Source organism: Podarcis liolepis (genome assembly GCF_965112155.1).
Source record: "Podarcis liolepis genome assembly, chromosome: 6".
Classification (NCBI taxonomy): domain Eukaryota; kingdom Metazoa; phylum Chordata; class Lepidosauria; order Squamata; family Lacertidae; genus Podarcis; species Podarcis liolepis.
Window position 1 is genome coordinate 76,593,776 of NC_139559.1, and position 17,968 is coordinate 76,611,743.

General features: G+C 44.1%; 2 protein-coding genes across 51 annotated transcripts in view; both read left to right on the plus strand.

The window, feature by feature from the left end:
- The window catches only part of LOC310710274 (uncharacterized protein), a 982,430-nt gene that overhangs the window by 812,949 nt on the left and 151,513 nt on the right, over positions 1 to 17,968 (plus strand). The window lies entirely within an intron of this gene.
- LOC310710241 (uncharacterized protein) overlaps positions 1 to 17,968 on the plus strand; it is a 68,540-nt gene that overhangs the window by 13,597 nt on the left and 36,975 nt on the right. For 40 of the 50 annotated variants that reach the window (XR_014527907.1, XM_083510934.1, XM_083510939.1 and 37 more), the window contains exons 8-32: positions 1,611 to 1,652; positions 2,643 to 2,693; positions 2,946 to 2,987; positions 3,357 to 3,395; positions 4,211 to 4,240; positions 4,421 to 4,459; positions 4,562 to 4,579; positions 5,375 to 5,407; positions 5,964 to 5,996; positions 7,132 to 7,170; positions 7,385 to 7,414; positions 7,851 to 7,886; positions 9,078 to 9,116; positions 11,038 to 11,322; positions 12,775 to 12,807; positions 13,114 to 13,152; positions 13,405 to 13,443; positions 13,564 to 13,602; positions 13,740 to 13,778; positions 13,897 to 13,929; positions 15,219 to 15,263; positions 15,435 to 15,479; positions 16,241 to 16,312; positions 16,831 to 16,869; positions 17,381 to 17,419. Coding sequence is in view for 49 of the 50 variants with exons in the window: in XM_083510934.1 (XP_083367060.1) it covers positions 1,611 to 1,652; positions 2,643 to 2,693; positions 2,946 to 2,987; positions 3,357 to 3,395; positions 4,211 to 4,240; positions 4,421 to 4,459; positions 4,562 to 4,579; positions 5,375 to 5,407; positions 5,964 to 5,996; positions 7,132 to 7,170; positions 7,385 to 7,414; positions 7,851 to 7,886; positions 9,078 to 9,116; positions 11,038 to 11,322; positions 12,775 to 12,807; positions 13,114 to 13,152; positions 13,405 to 13,443; positions 13,564 to 13,602; positions 13,740 to 13,778; positions 13,897 to 13,929; positions 15,219 to 15,263; positions 15,435 to 15,479; positions 16,241 to 16,312; positions 16,831 to 16,869; positions 17,381 to 17,419 (1,218 nt within the window). In the remaining variant the exon portion in view is untranslated. The remainder of the gene's footprint in view (positions 1 to 1,610; positions 1,653 to 2,642; positions 2,694 to 2,945; positions 2,988 to 3,356; positions 3,396 to 4,210; positions 4,241 to 4,420; positions 4,460 to 4,561; positions 4,580 to 5,374; positions 5,408 to 5,963; positions 5,997 to 7,131; positions 7,171 to 7,384; positions 7,415 to 7,850; positions 7,887 to 9,077; positions 9,117 to 11,037; positions 11,323 to 12,774; positions 12,808 to 13,113; positions 13,153 to 13,404; positions 13,444 to 13,563; positions 13,603 to 13,739; positions 13,779 to 13,896; positions 13,930 to 15,218; positions 15,264 to 15,434; positions 15,480 to 16,240; positions 16,313 to 16,830; positions 16,870 to 17,380; positions 17,420 to 17,968) is intronic. The other 10 variants (XM_083510936.1, XM_083510961.1, XM_083510948.1 and 7 more) reach the window with 2 other exon arrangements.

The window sequence follows — 17,968 nt, forward strand, 5'->3', positions numbered from 1 at the left end:
AGTGGCGTAGCGTGGGTTGTCAGCACCCGGGGCAAGGCAAGTAATTTGCGCCCCCTAACCCGTGGATTTGCGCCCCCTAACCCGTGGATTTGCACCCCCTAACCCCCAGATGTTGCGCCCGGTGCGGCCGGGCCCCCCCCCCTGCACCCCTCACGCTACGCCACTGGACTGAGCTGCCATGAGCTTGGCTGTCCTGGAGTCATATAGAGAACTCGAGAGTCGGAAGGGGTACCCAGCGGCCATCTAGTCCACCCCCCTGCAATGCAAGGATCATAGCTGAAGAATCCCTGACAGATGGCCACCTGAGCTCTGTTTAGAGACATCCATCAAAGGGGAGTCCACCGCACACAGGACAGCCTTCTCATGCCAGGGACTTAACTCAGAGCCGGAGGGGGGAACCTAGGAGTCCTGGCCGCCTGCCGCCTCTTTGATCCTCCCGCCCATTCATTTACTGAAGAACGCAGAAGTCCTGGCGCCCTGCCTTTTGCGGCCGCACGCAGCTCCAGGAAGTCACGGGAAACCCCTCCCCGGAATCCCTAGTTCCCACGATCCCTTGCACCAAATCTGGAGTCCCTAGTTCCCACGATCTAAAGTTCCCTGCACCAAATTTTCTGTATTTATTTAATGCATTTATATCCTGCCTTCTTCCCGAGTCGGGATTCAAGGCACCTGCAAATATTTTGATGGATCAACCGATTGCATTTAAATCTCGCCTTTTTCTCCAGTTTGCACAAAGGGGCGCGCATGGTTCTTTAACACCCCCCTTCCTCATTTAACCCCCACGACAACCCCGCGAGGCAGGTGAAGCGGAGAGCCAGTGACAGGGAGCTTCACGGCCGAGTGGGGATTCGAACTCAGGTCTCTCCCGCGTCCCGGTCCGGTGCGTACGCGCCGTACATCCGAAGCGCATTTCCTTCTCCTCAAGAGAATCTCGGGCGCTGTAGCTGATTAAGGGTGCTGGGAACTGTAGCTCTGCGAAGGCTTCAACTTCAGTCGCCAGGGTTCTTAAACCGCAACGGGATCTCAGATTTGCCCACGCACTATGCGTTCAAAGCCACTTAAGAGTCCTGGGAACAGTGAGTGGAGCGCAGCCGCAGCGGCGGCGGGGGGCGCACCCGCGCTAGGGCGCAAGGTTGGCGGTGGCGGCGGGGAGCCCGGCGGAGGAAGGAACTTGTCCCTTCCCTCTGGACTCGCGCCCCCCGCAGATGTTGCGCCCGGTGCGGCCGGCACCCCTGGCACCCCCCACGCTACGCCACTGGCTGGAGAAACCCAGAATGGATGGGGTATTAATAATAATAATAATAATAATAATAATAATAATAATAATAATAATAATAATTTGAACTGTACACACATTTATCATGTGAGCAACTCAAGTTAAGTAATGCCTGCTTATGTGCAAGCAAATCCAATTGAGTTCAAGGGAGAGTTGGTGGAATTACTGCTCAAATGATGCAGAGCAGTAGAATGATGTGAAATAAAACACAGGATAAGCTGAATAAGCCATTGTGTCCTGTTCATGCCATGAAGGAGGGTTGTGGAAATTCTGTTACTTAACAATTGTGCTTGATGGACAGAGCATCACATTTTCATTCCTTTTTGCTTTACAGGGTTCAACGTTTTCCTCTCAGGGTATTAGCACTCAAGGCCAGGTAAGCTCCACTTTCCCCAATATGTTACCAATTTCATAGGCTCACTCGTCTTCGCGATAATCTTGGGTCTTGTACAACCATACCCAACTTCTCAGAGCAGAAATTTACACTTACACAGAGAAACAAGAGTACAACGATTCCTTCCGGTGACTCCTTGATTGTGTGAATTAGTGCAGTTCTGTGAAAATATGCACCTCCATAGTCCGACGCAAATTGCATAGAAGTAATTCACTGCTGCCACCTTTGTTCTTCTCACGCTACCTTGTTTTCCATGTGCTGCATTCCACGCCCTTATATTTTCCACATTGATGTACCAGTCTTAACAGCACGCAAAACTATTTCTGTCCCAAAGGTATTTGCTTTGTTAGACTCCACAGTTTGGGCTTTTAAAGGATAAATGCGAGGGAGCCAGCTTCTGGGCTGCTACTGGACCTTTTCTGTGGCCAGTTAAGAATATTTTAGATTGGGGTCTCCAAGCTAGTACCCACCAAGGCATCAAAATGCCAAACCCCACCCCCACCCCAATTTAATCTAGATTTACCCTTTCTGGAGAAAATCTGATACACTTAAAAATACCAACAATGTGTTTGCAAATTAAGTCCCCACCTGGAAGCATCCATTATCTCCAAGACACCAACAGGCAACAGCGTCCCCTTGTCACTTTGCCCTGGTTGTGAATTAGTCATTTAGAGCAAGAGGGTGAAGACTGAACAGGGGGAAATGAAAGCTCTTCTTGTCCTTCACCTGTATCAAAAGCAAGGAAGACACTTGAAGCGTTCCGTGGGTTTCATTCTCCCTTTTACACCAAGACAGTTTCCAGGGTCTTTGCAGATTACACGCGTCGCTCCCAAGGACAGCAGCTGTACTCTCAAGCAAGCTTCTCCATCCCCTCCAAACTGGATGGATTGCGATGAAGGCACTCCAGTTTTCCATGCCTGCATTGAATAAAGTCTTTGACAAAGAAATAACCTGTCCTCGCTTCCTTTACAGGGAGTTATAGTGTACCAAGGAGGTGTAAAGAAAGGTGGAGGATGCCTTGCGGTAAGCAGACATTTTTCTGTTCTCATTTAAAACCTTGTCCCTGTGCAATTATTGTAGTTGAAAATCTAGGCAGCCTTTGTGGGAGTTCTGTATTCTGTATATATTCAACCTCCCACCCCCCCACCCCCAGCTGCATCCACTTCAGTTGTCCTCAGCCATCAGAACCCATATTATTGTATGCCATTAAATTCCATTTACCAGCAGACCAAAACAAAGAATCATATCAGTTCTCTGTTGTTTTTTTTCATACAGGGTGCCACTGCTAATATCTACAACAAGTTTGGCTGCTACGATGTAAGCATTCTCCTTCTTTACCTCATAGAAGTTTATTGTCATGGTTAGCTATGTGATGGATCGTTTGTGTGACAAGTGAATAGTCGTGCAAGTGAAAACCTCCACATTGTGTCTTCAGCATTAGCTCATTTGGATGTCTGAAATCTGAATTAGATTCTCCCAACCACCAACAAGGGTTTCCCCAAGATCTACATATTTAAATTAAAGGTTAATCGGCAACAGAATGTCCCTTAATCAACACCGTTTTCCTGAATTCTTGTCTTCTCTCTTTAAACTTACCATTGCAAATGGGTTTAATTTCATAACGTAGCAATTTGTTGAAATGCGTGGCTTTTATAAAGAAGTAACTGAAGTTTCTTTTTTATGCAGCCTGGTGTAAGCTATGGTAGTGGCACTTCCTACGGACAGGTGAGCAATCAACTAGACGTCGTCTTCTTCCTCTTCCTCTTCTTCTTCTTCTTCTTCTTCTGCAATCACTCATAGCCAAGTAAGATTGTCTTCCATAAACAAGGTTTTAACAGTGAGTCTGTAAGCGATTGTGGAGGCCAGTTCTGGATCCACACATCCTTCCACAGTGTGGACATTAGTTTCCGGGTGGGAGTTGATCATGGTGCAGGTTTTCCAAGCATGCCTTCCTCTTTCCACTTTTCTCCCTTTCGTCCTGAGATTGAGTGTCTTCAAAGCCCATGACACCTTTGGTAAAGGCTGTTCTCCAATTGGAGTGCTCGCAGGCCTGAGCAATCAACTAGTACTGCTGCGTCAAAGGTGTCCAAAAATATGGAACAAGCCTCATAGAAAGGAAGTACTAGGGCAAGGATGAGGGACCTCAAAGCTGGGGACCAAATGTGGGCCCCAGGAACACTGTCTCCATAGGCCACACCTCTCCCCAACTCTACTTGACACTCTGCTTGAGTGTTTTTTTTGCCTGCTTGGAATGTGTCCTTGATCTCCTATAATGCTTCTTGTCTGCTTGGATGGATGGACGATAGAGGGTGTGTGTGTGTAGAAACTAGCCTGCTATAGAAAGCTAAAATCCCCATTTACCTCTGGCTCTGCCCACCACTGCCATGCGGCCCCTGAAATAATGCCCAGAAGGGGCTGTGGCCCTTCAGTGGAAAACTGTTCCCTATTCCTGTCCTAGTACTCCCTGATGCTTCCAGCCCAGTCAGCTGAGCCCAAGGGAACAAAAAGTATTCAGTGTTTGCTTTCTGTTTTCCTTACAGTCTGTTTCAACCGTTTCAAACCAAGGGAAGGTATGTATCTCTTTCTGAACTAATTTCCTACTGAGTTAAGCAACAGCTGGGATGAAGATCGGTGCAGCCATGCTGCCCTCGGTAGGGGTGGCTCAAGATGTTTTGCCACCTGAGGCAGAACAAGAAATGTCTTTTGAAATCAACCCAACTTGTCATTTGATTATTATTACTTTTTGGCAGGTCATAGTGTATGCTCCCAGCCAGCCCTACCCACCCGAAGTAAGCTCTTTTAAAATATAATTTTGTGCTTTGAGGTTTTTATTAATGTGTGGAAAGTTATTTGGGAATGGCTAATTATTTGTATTTCTGTTGTTTTCACAGCGCAACACATACCCATCGGTAAGAATATTTTCATTTTTCTTGCTCTTAAGCTAATTCAACACAAGAATTCTTCCGTTCCTGGAATTATTTCTGGAAGTGATATTTAAAGCATGGGTACCTGTGGAACTAAAACATATTTGTACTAGAATTGCTAATTATTATTTTTTTGCAAAATCTATTTTTAAAAAAATACGTTTTTGAGCAATTTATAAGAAAATTTGCCAAAACCTACACTTCCGACAAAATCTACGCTTCTTGCCTTATGTCCGGATTTTCCCGGACATTTCAGCAATTTCCACCTGAACACAGCTTCTGACAGCTGAATCCCAGCTGTGTCCGGGAAATTTGGGACGTATGCCAGCCCTATGTTGTACTCCTGCTTTGCTTTTCATGAAATGCCCCCTGCAAAAAAACCCTATTTTGTTAATTTGTTTAGCTGCTTCTTCAGCAAGATTAAATTCAGTGGGGCTTTCCTCTGATGAATCACGCATAAGATTGCACTGCTCATTCCTGAACAACTTTGGGGTCTGCTTTCAAATAAAGCATCATTTACTTTTTTTGCTGGACACTCTCATTTCATCGTTATGCCTAAAAGTCTTTATAAACAATTCATTTTTATTTCCGTGAAACAGCTTTGGGTTTATTCCCATTTCAAGCACGCCCTAATTATCAGCCGGTTTGTTTTGACAAAAGAAACATTCTTCCAGCCTCTCTTCCTAATCATTTATCACAGCACAAAGTCATGACTATGAGAATAATGATGTGATGTGTGCATATGCAGTACAAATAAAATGGTTTCTGATTCCTTTTTAGCAACTTGCCAACTCTAAATACAAACACATTCAGGTAAGCACTTCTACTCTTCTTGGTGCAGAAACCCTCACGCTAAGGGAATTGCCATTTGCTCAATTGAGCACTAAAGAGTGGTTTTCCCCACAGGGATGGGGAGCTGTGGGGCGAGAGGAACTATGAGCGCTATGATGCAAAAAAGTTATGAACGAAGCCAGTGGCGTAGCGTGGGGGTGCAGGGGGGGCCGGGTGCACCGGGCGCAACATCTGGGGGTTAGGGTTAGGGGGCGCAAATCCATGGGTTAGGGGGCGCAAATTACTTGCCTTGCCCCGGGTGCTGACAACCCACGCTACGCCACTGAACGAAGCGAGGGGAGAGGATTAGGTTTATTGTTCTGAACTGCTAGCTTGAGAGCTTGTGCTTAGAACACTCCAGTGTAATGATGCCACAGGGTTCAGGATGTAGAAGCAGGATATTATCCAGCAAATATTAATAACAGTGCAGCACAAGGGATATCACTTGTAAGAATGGAGCACACACAAAGTTAGCAAGCATTTCAAGAAGGCAGGTACTCCTCTATGCTGAGCTAATTAGTTTCTGGTTCCTTTGCAGAGCACTATATATGGGGACAAAATCAGGGCCCAGGTACATTTTAATTTTTCTTTGCTATCTATAGGCTTCTCTATATCTTGATTCTGGTCCTTGTTTGCACTGGCAGATTATCCTGTGTTACTGAGGATGCTTTCACAGAGTACTGTGGAAATATGTGCCAAACACCTGAGGTACAGTCTAAATTGCTAACAACTCAGGAGCCATGAAAGCAGCACGTGCCGTTGTGATGGCTGGGTAATTCCCCCCCCTAGATTATGAAGAATTAGTAAATTCAGCATTGAAAGAATATTCAGCAAACTCCATGCCTCATGGATGAGAGCTGTAAACTTCCTCTCTTGACCGCTGAAGAAATAATACATAGCAAAATAAATAAATAAAAGTTGCGATCTGGTGGAGGAATGTGGTCAAATAAGAAATGAAGAAAGACCAAAATAGAGATATTTGCCCATCCAAAGTTAACAATAATCATCTCTCAGCCTCACTTTCCCATCTGTAAAATCAAAATACAACAACATAGCCTAAAGCTTGTGAAGTGGACCCCAAAGAGACAAGGAATTTCAGACCTTTATTTCTTAAATGACACCCACCTCCAGCAACACAGTGGTTTGTTTAGTCAAGCTGGTTGCCCTGAGCGTGCTGGATTCTGACCTGTAAAAGTCAATTTATAAAGATATGGTGCAAACCATGTGTGGGAACAGACCTGATCTCTCTCACACACATCAGAATTTAGCTTCAGTGAAAGCAAGTGAGTTTTCGAGCACGCGAATTGCTATAGAATACTTCTGGTTTTAAGCAGAGTTCGGATGTGTTATATCCTCTTTCTAAGAAACTTATCTCTTTACATCTCTTTAATTATATAATTGCACTTGCCCCGATGCTTTTATAACAGTACAGATCATTGTTGTGGCAACTTGCTTTGGTTTATGAGAGGGAGATTGCCAATTGTTCATGCAACAAATATTTATTTTTCCCATCTAGCTTGTCACCTGGGCAGGTGTGACATGTGAATAGTTTGCTACGGTTATATGCTCTCTGTTATTAAATTACATTTTAATAAAAATTGTCTTCTAAGGAAATCTTTGTAGCTGTAGGACATTCTGCTGCCTGCACTTTGATTGCAAAATTGTTGCTGTTGTTGTTTTTATTATTATCGACTTCTCCCCCACAGGGCTCAAAACCCCAAGATGACATCCGAATAACCATCCAGGTAACTATGGTGTAGCTGCACAAAATGATAACAGTTGTGTTTCTCGGTAATGTTCACTTCGCATCACAAAACCAATTAGCGTTTATATTTGAGATCAGAAATTTGCTTAACAAACGGTCTTGACTGTAATGCGTGCAGGATTTTATTCTAACATGGTGTTATATTGCATTTGAAAGATTTGTTTTACAATGGCTTCTATTTCCCCCCCAATTAGAGTGGACAACCTGGGCGAGTTTGTGATAAGGTAAGTGCTGTTTCACCTCTGAGTTGGATACTAACTAACGTTGGCCTTTCGTCCAAGAAATAAGTTTGGAAGGAAGACTACCTGAATGACCAATAATGGATCAAACTTCCAATAACTGCTTTAAGGAGCAAGCATTTATAAAACAAAACAAAACAAAACAAAACAAAACACCAGTGTATATGGGTCTGCAGTTGTATATCAGTACTGAGGAAATTCCACAAAAATGTAAATTACTACAGATAGTAATCTGTACTATGCATAAACTCCCTGGCTCCTAACTATTTCACTATTTATGTTTCCAAAGAAATGATTTGTTTGGTCTTAAAGTAACCCAATGCCCATCAGATAACTTTTAACGGATGCTGAATTTTTCTGCATGTTAGCATATTAGTTGTGTTAATTCAGGAAGTAATTTCTTTCTTTTTCTACTTCACAGACCTCATCCTCCTACAACAGCCAAGCCTGTAAAATGGTAAACACATCCATATGGTTGCAGCTTGATTTCTGCTCCTTTGAGAGATCTATCTGTTAAAACACACAGAGCTCTGTGATCTTACCCTGTGTTGGAATGTTGCTCTTGTCTACTTGGATATTTGATAAGATTTTTCTTTTTTGGGGGGGGGGAGTCATTAAGAGGTTCTAAGCATACTAGCAAAGAGATTTAGCATATGTGGAGAAAAACTACAGGTAGCAAAACATTTTGCCAAAGCATTTAAAGCCTTGAGACCAGTTCCAAGGCAACAAATACAGCAGTGAAAGGAGAACACCATCAGAATGTGAGATCGCAGTATATGACTGTGTTGTGAATTAGCCTGTAGCATTATATGTGAAATTACAACTCTTCCGACAATGAATGAAATTGCTTTTCAAATGTTTTTATGCTTTTATATTTGTTAATAGCCACCCAAACTGGCTGGGGCAACCCAGTCAGATGAGTGGGGTACAAATAAATTATTATTATTTTAATAATAATAATGTGCAGGTAGGAATCTTCTGCTTGTCTAGAGCTTCTAGTACAGGTCATGGGGACCTTGGGTCCTCCAGCTGTTGCTGAACTACAAATCCCATCATTCGGGGCCATTCTGCAACTGATGGGAGTTGTAGTCCAACAACATCTGGAGGGCCAACGGTTCCCAAACCTGCTGTAGCACTTCCAATAAGGGTTTGACAGATTAGTTTATTTCCAGCCCATGTCACTTTCCACCCAATTTCTGCATAACTCTGTGATATATTTTTCTTAACAGCAAGAAGACATTCCGCAAAAAATTTAAAGGAAAAGATAGCATGGAAATCCACATTTTTTGTATGCATTTTAATTTTTTTTTTTTAAAAAACCAAATTAGAAGGAAAGGGTGCGGGAAGCAAAGTCAGGCACCAGTTCTTAAAGTTAAGAGTTGTCATGAAGGCCAGGTGGGATGGAAACAGGAGGAGGAGCAATATTAAGATGGTTTCGTAGCAGAGCTGGTGGAATGGTCCTGCTTCCCTTCTGCTCTCTGGACTAATGGAATGGCTGCTTCTAGTAGATAACAGCTGAGAAAGAGCCAAAGGCAGCCAGTGGAAAACCCTACTTCCTTTCTTCTCTCTGCTGCAGCTGTAGAAGTATTGCCTGCCATTTTTTCTACACAGCGAGGTGACCAAAATATCTGTTTTTGTTTTTTTACAGAGTATACAGTCACAGGGAGGCAGTTCCTACGGCTCTAAGGTAAATAGCCATGTATAATTCCTGCTGGTTTCACTAGGAGTTCTTAGAAGATTGTTATTTTAGTGGTGTGGAAGAACTCCTGCTGGATAGTTCCTACAGCCATGCTGCTCTGTTAATGTCAGAAACCCAGGCGCACCAAATATACCGTATTTTTCGCCCCATAGGGCGCACCGGCCCATAGGGCGCATCTACTTTTTTTGGGCGGAAATAAAGGGGGGGAAATCCCCCCCCCAGGCGCAGGCTGCTATCCGCAAGCCTAGGGAGCCCGGTGGGAAGTCGCGCTGGTCTCCCCAGGCTTGCGGATATCTGCCCGAAGCCCGGGGCGCCCGGGATGCAGGCAGCTCTCCGGAAGCCATGGGAGAGCTGTGCGACTTTGCGCCAGGCTCCCACGGCTTGCGGATGTCTTCCTGAAGTCTGGGCAGCTTCCAGCAGAATATTAAAATACAATGATTCATCAAATATTAAAAGCTTCCGTAAACAAGGAAGTCTTCCGCCCATGCGTGCATGAACAGTTCTTGGGATACATCCACAGAACCTTCTTTAAAAAACAACAACATCCTTTGTGCCAGCCGAGTTGTTGACAGCATGGTGTGTGTGCGCTCCCTGTAAGCAGTTCACAAGTGCGATCGGTTTTTATTTTGATGATTTAAGCCAGTCATATATTGCTCAGTTACCTAAGCTTTTAAAGAGGGATTTGCACCTGCAGTTGCATCAGTGAGAGGAACCCTTTTTGCAGCACATCTAACTAGAGAAATGGTTTAAATATTATGTGTTCGTATAGTCTTAACCCACTCTGGGACCTTATGGTGAAGGGTGGATAAGAAATCAATAATAATTAGAATAACAACACATTTTAAAATGCAGAAATTGGTTGTCTTGAGTCTTGTCCCTGCTTGGATCAGAGCAAAAATAGCCAACATTAAGTGCACGTTCATAATGTTTTCTGAACACAATAATTTCATGACACACTACGGTTTTCCAAAACATTTTCTGTAGTTTTAAAATATGAAGCAAATATTATTTCCTTAATTACGCCTGTAGCCTTAAAATATGGAGGAAATGCTCTCTTCAGCAGTTGGAAATTACCCCCCTTGCCTTATAATTTCCATGGCCATACCTTTTGCAAATCTTTATTTATTCATTCATTCAGATTTATAATTTGCCCTTCCTCCCCAAAGGGTGTGAAGAACAGCCCAGAATAATAATAACGTTACTTAAAAACCAATTCAAAGCAGCTCTGTAACACACTACAGGCAGTATTTAAAACCAGCAGCGTAAAAATATTCATAAAAATTTGGCCGGAGCCTGGATAAATAAGGGAAGTTTTACATGGGTTTTATTGAATGCAGGTAAAAAGGGGACCTGCCTGATTTCCTTCGGGAGACTGCTGTGTAGTTGGGGTGTCGACACTCAAAATGGCCCATCTTCATGCTATTCCTATTGATTTACCTCAGAAAGGATCCCTCCCCAAGATAACAGATTTAAGGTTGAATAGTACAGGTGATAAGGGACGCGGGTAGCACTGTGGGTTAAACCACAGAGCCTAGGACTTGCCGATCAGAAGGTCGGCAGTTCGAATCCCCATGACAGGGTGAGCTCCTGTTTCTCGGTCCTAGCTCCTGCCAACCTAGCAGTTCGAAAGCATGTCAAAGTGCATGTAGATAAATAGGTACTGCTCCGGCGGGAAGGTAAACGATGTTTCCGTGCGCTGCTCTGGTTTGCCAGAAGTGGCTTAGTCATGCTGGCCAGATGACCCGGAAGCTGTACGCCGGCTCCCTCGGCCAATAAAGCGAGATGAGCGCTGCAACCCCAGAGTCGTCCGCGACTGGACCTAATGGCCAGGGGTCCCTTTACCTTTACTTTAGTACAGGTGATGGCGTTCTTTAATGTTGACAAGGTTCTTTGTGTGTATGGGCTTTAGCTGAGTGGATCCTCTACTTCGGTTGGTGGCAGTGGAGTCTCTGTGACATTCGGCGGCAGTGGATCCCCCGGCTCAGTTGGTGGCGGCAGATACCCTAATTCAGCTGGCGGCAGTGGATCCTCGACTTCAGTTGGCAACAGCGGGGTCTCTATTACTTTTGGAGGCAGCGGATCTCCTGGTTCTGTTGGCAGTGGATCCTCGAGTTCGGTCGTGAGCAGCGGATCCTCAAGTTCGGTCATGGGCAGTGGATCCTCTTCTAAAGCTGGAGGTAGCATCTGCAGCCAGGTAAGAATTGCCACAAATGCGAGGCAGAGGAACTTGCCAAAATTGTGTCATATCTTGTAGTGTTAAAAAACGGTTTCATTGTCCCTAGTGTAAGCAGATGAAGAAAATTGAATAATACGAGCACTGGTTTAATTTGACTTTTTTTCCCCTGACAAACACCTTTTGCTATCCATTCTGATTGATTGCATTGTGGGTGATGTTTCAAAATTAAAAATTCAGATTTCTATAATAATTTTTGCACTGTACGTTGATAGAGTTACCATCAGTTGCCAGCAGCTTAGCTTTCTGCTGGTTCATTTTGTAAACCACTTTCAGTTAACAGGCAACTCTAAACTTATGCTGGGGTTACATTCTGGATATTGGGCCTAAAGCCGAAATCACGTTTCGTCAACACACATTGGGTTCAGTGGTGGGTGCAATTGCCAAAGTCTTTTTTTCCTGGACACCTATCCCATTCCCATCTCCTTAAAAAACACACCATTTTATTCTTTTGGCAAGCACCTAAAGCTGAATGTGCACAAGTTAAATGTGCATAAGTTGCAAGGTATTTGTATTTGAAAATAAAGCCCAAAACCAAGTAGAATATACCTTCTATGAAATTAGCCTGCTCACCTTTTCCGGAGGGCAGTGTTGCAGCCAGGGATCTGGGACACTGCAGTGATCAGGTGTGAGGGCGGAGAGTTGACCCCCCCCATATTGTTCCGGCCGTGTTGCCGGCGTTGGATGGGGCCATGCCTAGTGTGGCCCCGCTGACCAATCAGTGCCAGTAGGAGGAGTGGTCACAGGAGATTTAACCACGGCCCTCCTCTCTCGCCCTTTCGCCGGATCTTCCAATCCCATCCACCCTCTTTTCATGCTTTGCTCTGATATGACTTTGCTATGGACAAATGTTGGGCACCATATTGTTGGTGCTGGGTACTTGGCAAATTGGTACCAGCCATTTGGTTTTCGCCTAGCTTGCAGCAATCGTCACAACTTTGTGAGGTTAAGCATTGGGTAAGCCTTTGTTTGGATGGAGGGGAGGTTGTAGACTCCGCCTGCCCTTCCTCATTAAGGGTATCCTGTTAAAGGGATCTGGGGGTGTGGATTCTGTCCAATGCCCAGATGTGGGCTAGGAAACAACCAATAAAGTTGTGGCCTATTTGAACCCATAAACCAAAATACTCGGGTCTCTGTGTTTTTTATCCACTAGGGCACGCAAATAAATACTGGCTGAAGAACCCATAGCAAATGTAAAAGGCATAGCTGATTTATCTGTGCAGACTGTATTTGTCTGTCTGTTAAGTCTTTGTCAGCTTGATAATTAATGCCCAGTTAGTAGTTTAATCAACTGACACAATCTCTTCTCGACCGTTGGAGTCGAAGATCGAAATAAATGTCCGCCAGAAGTAAAAAGTATTTTTTTGTTTTTGAGGAGGATGATTAATATTAATGTTCATAATTTTCTCTTAGGGCTATACAACTGATGGCAATCCTTGCAAACCGGTAAGATTCCTCTGCTCTGAATTCTTTGAAGGCTCGTGTCCAGCGTGGATCTTAATATCGTGAAATCTTTTCCCTGACTCAGCAGCTGTAATTTTGTATTGGGATTTAGTCTCCTGGTCTTGCTTCTTACCTACTAATTTGGTCCCCATATTTAAAAAGGGTGGTACAGAGAGAAATACCACATTAATGTACTTGGGACCCCCACAGTGGGGGGAGCCAGCACCCCACCCTACTGTACCGAAAGTAGTGTAGACGCAGGTCCACACTTAACAAAATTAATGTCTTTATTAATTATTTCTCCCACAGGGTGGATCATCATCTCAGCAAAGTTCTGGAAGTATCCAGGTAAAGGATTCCTACTGAAAATAATCCTTCATGTGGCGTTTTTAACGGTTCTAATTTATCATAAATTTCTATATTATTCTTTGTTGTTTGCCTCCTAGTTGTGTAACGATATAGCGTAATGTGGCTATATACAGGATACAGCCCTCATTTACTTCCTTTGCAAATGTTTCATATTTTTGTTGGTGTTAACGGTGCCAGTCTTTTTTTATATATTCTGACAATATACAGTATTTTAAATTATCTGCTTTTCAGGGTGGATCATCATCCCAGCAAACCTATGGAAGTTCCCAGGTAAAGCGGCTCTTCATTTCCCTACGTTTTAACCCATTTTGCTAAAAAAATAAATACTGCATCATTTGCCAGTTCCCTGTTCCCAAGAAAACACTGGTTTTTGTATTGTTCCCATTGTAGGGTGGATCGTCATCTCAACAATCTTACGGAAGTAGCCAGGTAGAACTGTTTTGAACCTCCCTATATTTTTATGGACTAAGTATTAGTATTATTGATAATAATACTGCATCATTTGGTATTTGAAAAGCTCCCAGTTCGCGAGAAAATACTGTTTTTGTTCCTTCTTTCCCTTGTAGGGGGGATCATCATCCCAACAAACTTACGGGAGTAGCCAGGTACAGCTGCTTTTAACTTAATAATGATAATGGTAATAATAAATATTGCACCATCTGGTATTTGAGAAGGTCCACTTTCACAAGTAAAGACTGTTTTTCCTCCTCCTTTCCCTTGTAGGGCGGCTCATCCCAGCAAACTGGAAGCAAACAGGTAAATTGCATATTGTATATCCCCCATTAGCATTATGGTCTAGCACACATTTGGGTCACCTGTGGGCCTTCAAGTTGGACTACAAGTCTAAACTGGGCTACATTGCTGATTATATGCTGTGCTGTCTGGGGCTGATGGGAGTTGGAGTCCAATGGGCACAGGTTCCCCATCCCTAAACCTGAAGGACCCAATTGTACATATCTGCTGCTCCCTGTACAAAAGCCGATAACGATGCAAAAAGGCACATCTGTATGGTTTATGCCTGCACAGACCATGATGGGTCCATGTAACAGTTGCCAGCGCTCTACCTCCTTGAAGGAGAGTACACATTCTCACGGACATCACGACTGATTGTTTCAATTAAGTGTGCAGCCGTTGCTCATTTTGTATTTGGAGAGTACAGTGGTACCTCGGGTTACATATGCTTCAGGTTACATATGCTTCAGGTTACATACTCCGCTAACCCAGAAATAGTACCTCAGGTTAAGAACTTTGCTTCAGGATGAGAAGAGAAATCATGCTCCAGTGGCGCAGCGGCAGCGGGAGGCCCCATTAGTTAAAGTGGTGCTTCAGGTCAAGAACAGTTTCAGGTTAAGTACGGACCTCCGGAATGAATTAAGTACTTGGTGCCTCGCAAGACGAAAAGAATCCGTTCTGTGATTCTCTTCGTCTAGCGGTTTTTTCATCTTGCGAAGCAAGCCCATTGACGGATTAGCGCTATTAGCGGCTTTTAGCGGCTTTTAGCGGCTTATCTGCTGATCGGATCAGCTGATAAGCGGCTTAACGGCTTAGAAAAAGGGGGGGAGGAAAAAAACCAGCAGGAACTCGCAAGACATTGTCGTCTTGCGAAGCAAGCCCATAGGAAATTTGTTTTGCGAAGCACCTCCAAAACAAAAAACTCTTTCGTCTAGCGAGTTTTCCGTCTTGCGAGGCATTCGTCTTGCGGGGCACCACTGTACCAACTTATTTCCAACTGGAAAATCATTTCACTTCTCTTTTAGCAGTACTGGGGAAGAACCTTTGGACCATGGGCTTTATTTGGCCCACCAGGTCTCTTCAAATGGCACCTGGGGCCATTTTTAAAGCAAAATTCCTCCCCCTGCCAATCACGTGATGTCATTTCCTGCTCCCACCCTCGTTTTCTTCTACTTTGGGCCCTTGGTCCAGAGGTTCCGCAGCCCTAATTATATTCTTTCCTAGACTGAATGTACCTTGATTTATGGAATATATACATATATATCTTGAAAGGAAGTAACTGTTGTTTTTTCCTCCCTTCCAACTTTCCACAGGGTGGTTCATATTCCCAAGGAGGCAACTATAATCCTTGTGGACTGGTAAGTCCCTTTCTCCTTGTTTGTTAACTTAGTTTAAGATATTTGGCTATAAAGTGCCAACCTCCCTGCTGGCTTTTGAAGTTGGATCTTTAACTGATAGCATATTATGCATTAAGCAACAGTTTAAATAAACCAGAGTGCCTTAAAAATGTATTATTTTTTCCCTTCCAGGATGGTTATACCGGTAAAATAACCAGCAGTAGCAACTGTCCACAGGTAAAAATTCTATGTCTTCTATGATCTTACACTAACAGGTGAAACCACAAGCAAGGTGTCTGTGGATGGGAGTGTGCTATTGTTGTTGTTTAGTCATTTAGTCGTGTCCGACTCTTTATGACCCCATGGACTAGAGCACGCCAGGCTATAGCTACACCAAATGTCCACAGTTAAGCATTTTCAGTGAGAAATGCCCCATTTCAAGAGTTACTCAGTCCCTTTTTCCTTAATATGGGACCTCTTCCTAACTATGTGACCCCAGGCAATCCCTGGCACCTTTTGAAGACTTTTCTAAGCAAACAAAATATGCATAGGCAAACACAATTGCCCTCGCTCCACATAATTCACTTCCACTGAAAGCTTATCCAGTACAGTCGCACCTTGGTTTTCAAACAGCTTAGTTCTTGAACGTTTTGGCTCCCGAATGCTGCAAACCCGGAAGTGACTGTTCCGGTTTGTGAACTGTTTTTGGAAGCCGAACATCTGACGGGGCTTCCACAGCTTCCGATTGGCTGCAGGAGCTTCCTGCAGCCAATCAGAAGCCGCAGTTTGGTGTCCGAATGTTTTGGAAGTTGAATGGACATCCGGAACAGATTCTGTTCGACTTCCAAGGTACGACTGTACTGCCATCTGGCTCCATGCAGGAATTGTAGGAATGTGTGCTTTCAGAAGCTACTGTGTGTCATTTAGTGGGTCTAAGCAGGAATAGTTGCTAATGTAATATTTTGAATACTTCAAAGTAATGCGTGTTTTCTCCATAGCGCGGACAAAGTGGTTCATATAGCGGCAGCAGCAGCGGCAGCAGCAGCAGCAGCAGCAGCCAATATGGACAGGTAAAAGCTTTCGATGTGTAATAAAACTGATGGATTTCCTAAAAAGTTTTATTCCGTTTCTGCTTCTAAATATAGAAAGTAACTTAGTGCAGAGTGGGACGCGGGTGGTGCTGTGGGTAAAACCTCAGCGCTTAGGACTTGCTGATCGCATGGTCGGCGGTTCGAATCCCCGCGGCGGGGTGTGCTCCCGTCGTTCAGTCCCAGCGCCTGCCAACCTAGCAGTTAGAAAGCACCCCCGGGTGCAAGTAGATAAATAGGGACCGCTTACCAGCGGGAAGGTAAACGGTGTTCCGTGTGCTGCGCTGGCTCGCCAGATGCAGCTTGTCACGCTGGCCACGTGACCCGGAAGTGTCTGTGGACAGCGCTGGCTCCCGGCCTATAGAGTGAGATGAGCGCACAACCCTAGAGTCTGGCAAGACTGGCCCGTACGGGCAGGGGTACCTTTAACTTAGTGCAGAGATTTTAAAGTGGCCACCAAATCTGTTTTGCAATTATTGTTATTATTATAATTTGTATAGGTTGGCTCATATGGCAGCAGCAACAGCCAATACGGACAGGTAAAAATACCTTTTTCATATATAGCATATATAATATGTGCAATATATGGGAGTCATAGTATACAAGCAAGGCTTTTAAGCTCTCTGCCCTGCTTTCCAGGCTCTGGGATGCACTCATGGGACTGTCCAAGTTTCCCTGAGATCTCGCAAGAGCATCCCAGAGCCTGATAAGTAAGGAAGAGAGATTAAAAGTTCTTTCTGTGCCAGGAAAGCACAGTGCAAAAAGAGCTTTTAAGCTCCTCACCTTCCATGCATTTAATCTGTGTGGTTTCAGCCAGCTGGCCTTCAACAGCGCAAGATTAAATTTAAACAAGTTAAATGTGTGTAAGACAAAATCGTACTGTATGCCAGATGCGAGGAGTCTTTTTCATCCTGAGGGCCGCAGTCACTTCTGGGCAGCCAACCGAGGGCCACATGCCAGCACGCAGAGATCTAAAAAATAAAATAGAAAGTAGTTTGGTGCAGATATGTTAAAGTAATCCTTTGGTAGTAATAAATGTTTTCTCTGCAGAGTGGATCATACGGTGGCGGCAGCAACCAATTTGGACAGGTAAAACCACTTTTAATATACAGTTTATAGTTTATATAATATATGTGCTAGTAATAGTATACTCTAGGTGTAGGGGACATTTTTCAGCCTCGGGGCCACATTCTCATCTGTGGAGCATTCTGAGGGCCACATGAGATCCCAGAGATATGGGAAGTAAAAGTAAAAATGAAATAGAAATAATAATAATAATAATAATAATTTAATTAATAAATAATTTTAGTATTTATACCCAGCCCATCCTGCTGGGTTTTCCCAGCCACACTGGGCAGCTTCCAATACATATAAAAACATAATAAAGCGTCAAACATTAAAACCTTCCTGATACAGGGCTGCCTTCAGATGTCTTCTAAAAGTTGTGTAGTTCATTATCTCCTTGACATCTGATGGGAGGGTGTTCCACAGGGACGGTGCCACTGCCGAGAAGGCCCTCTGCCTGGTTCACTGTAACTTCGCTTCTCACAGTGAGGGAACTGCCAGAAGGCCCTCAGAGGAGGACCTCAGTGTCCAGGCTGGGGGGGTGGGGGTGGAGATGCTCCTTTGGGCATACTA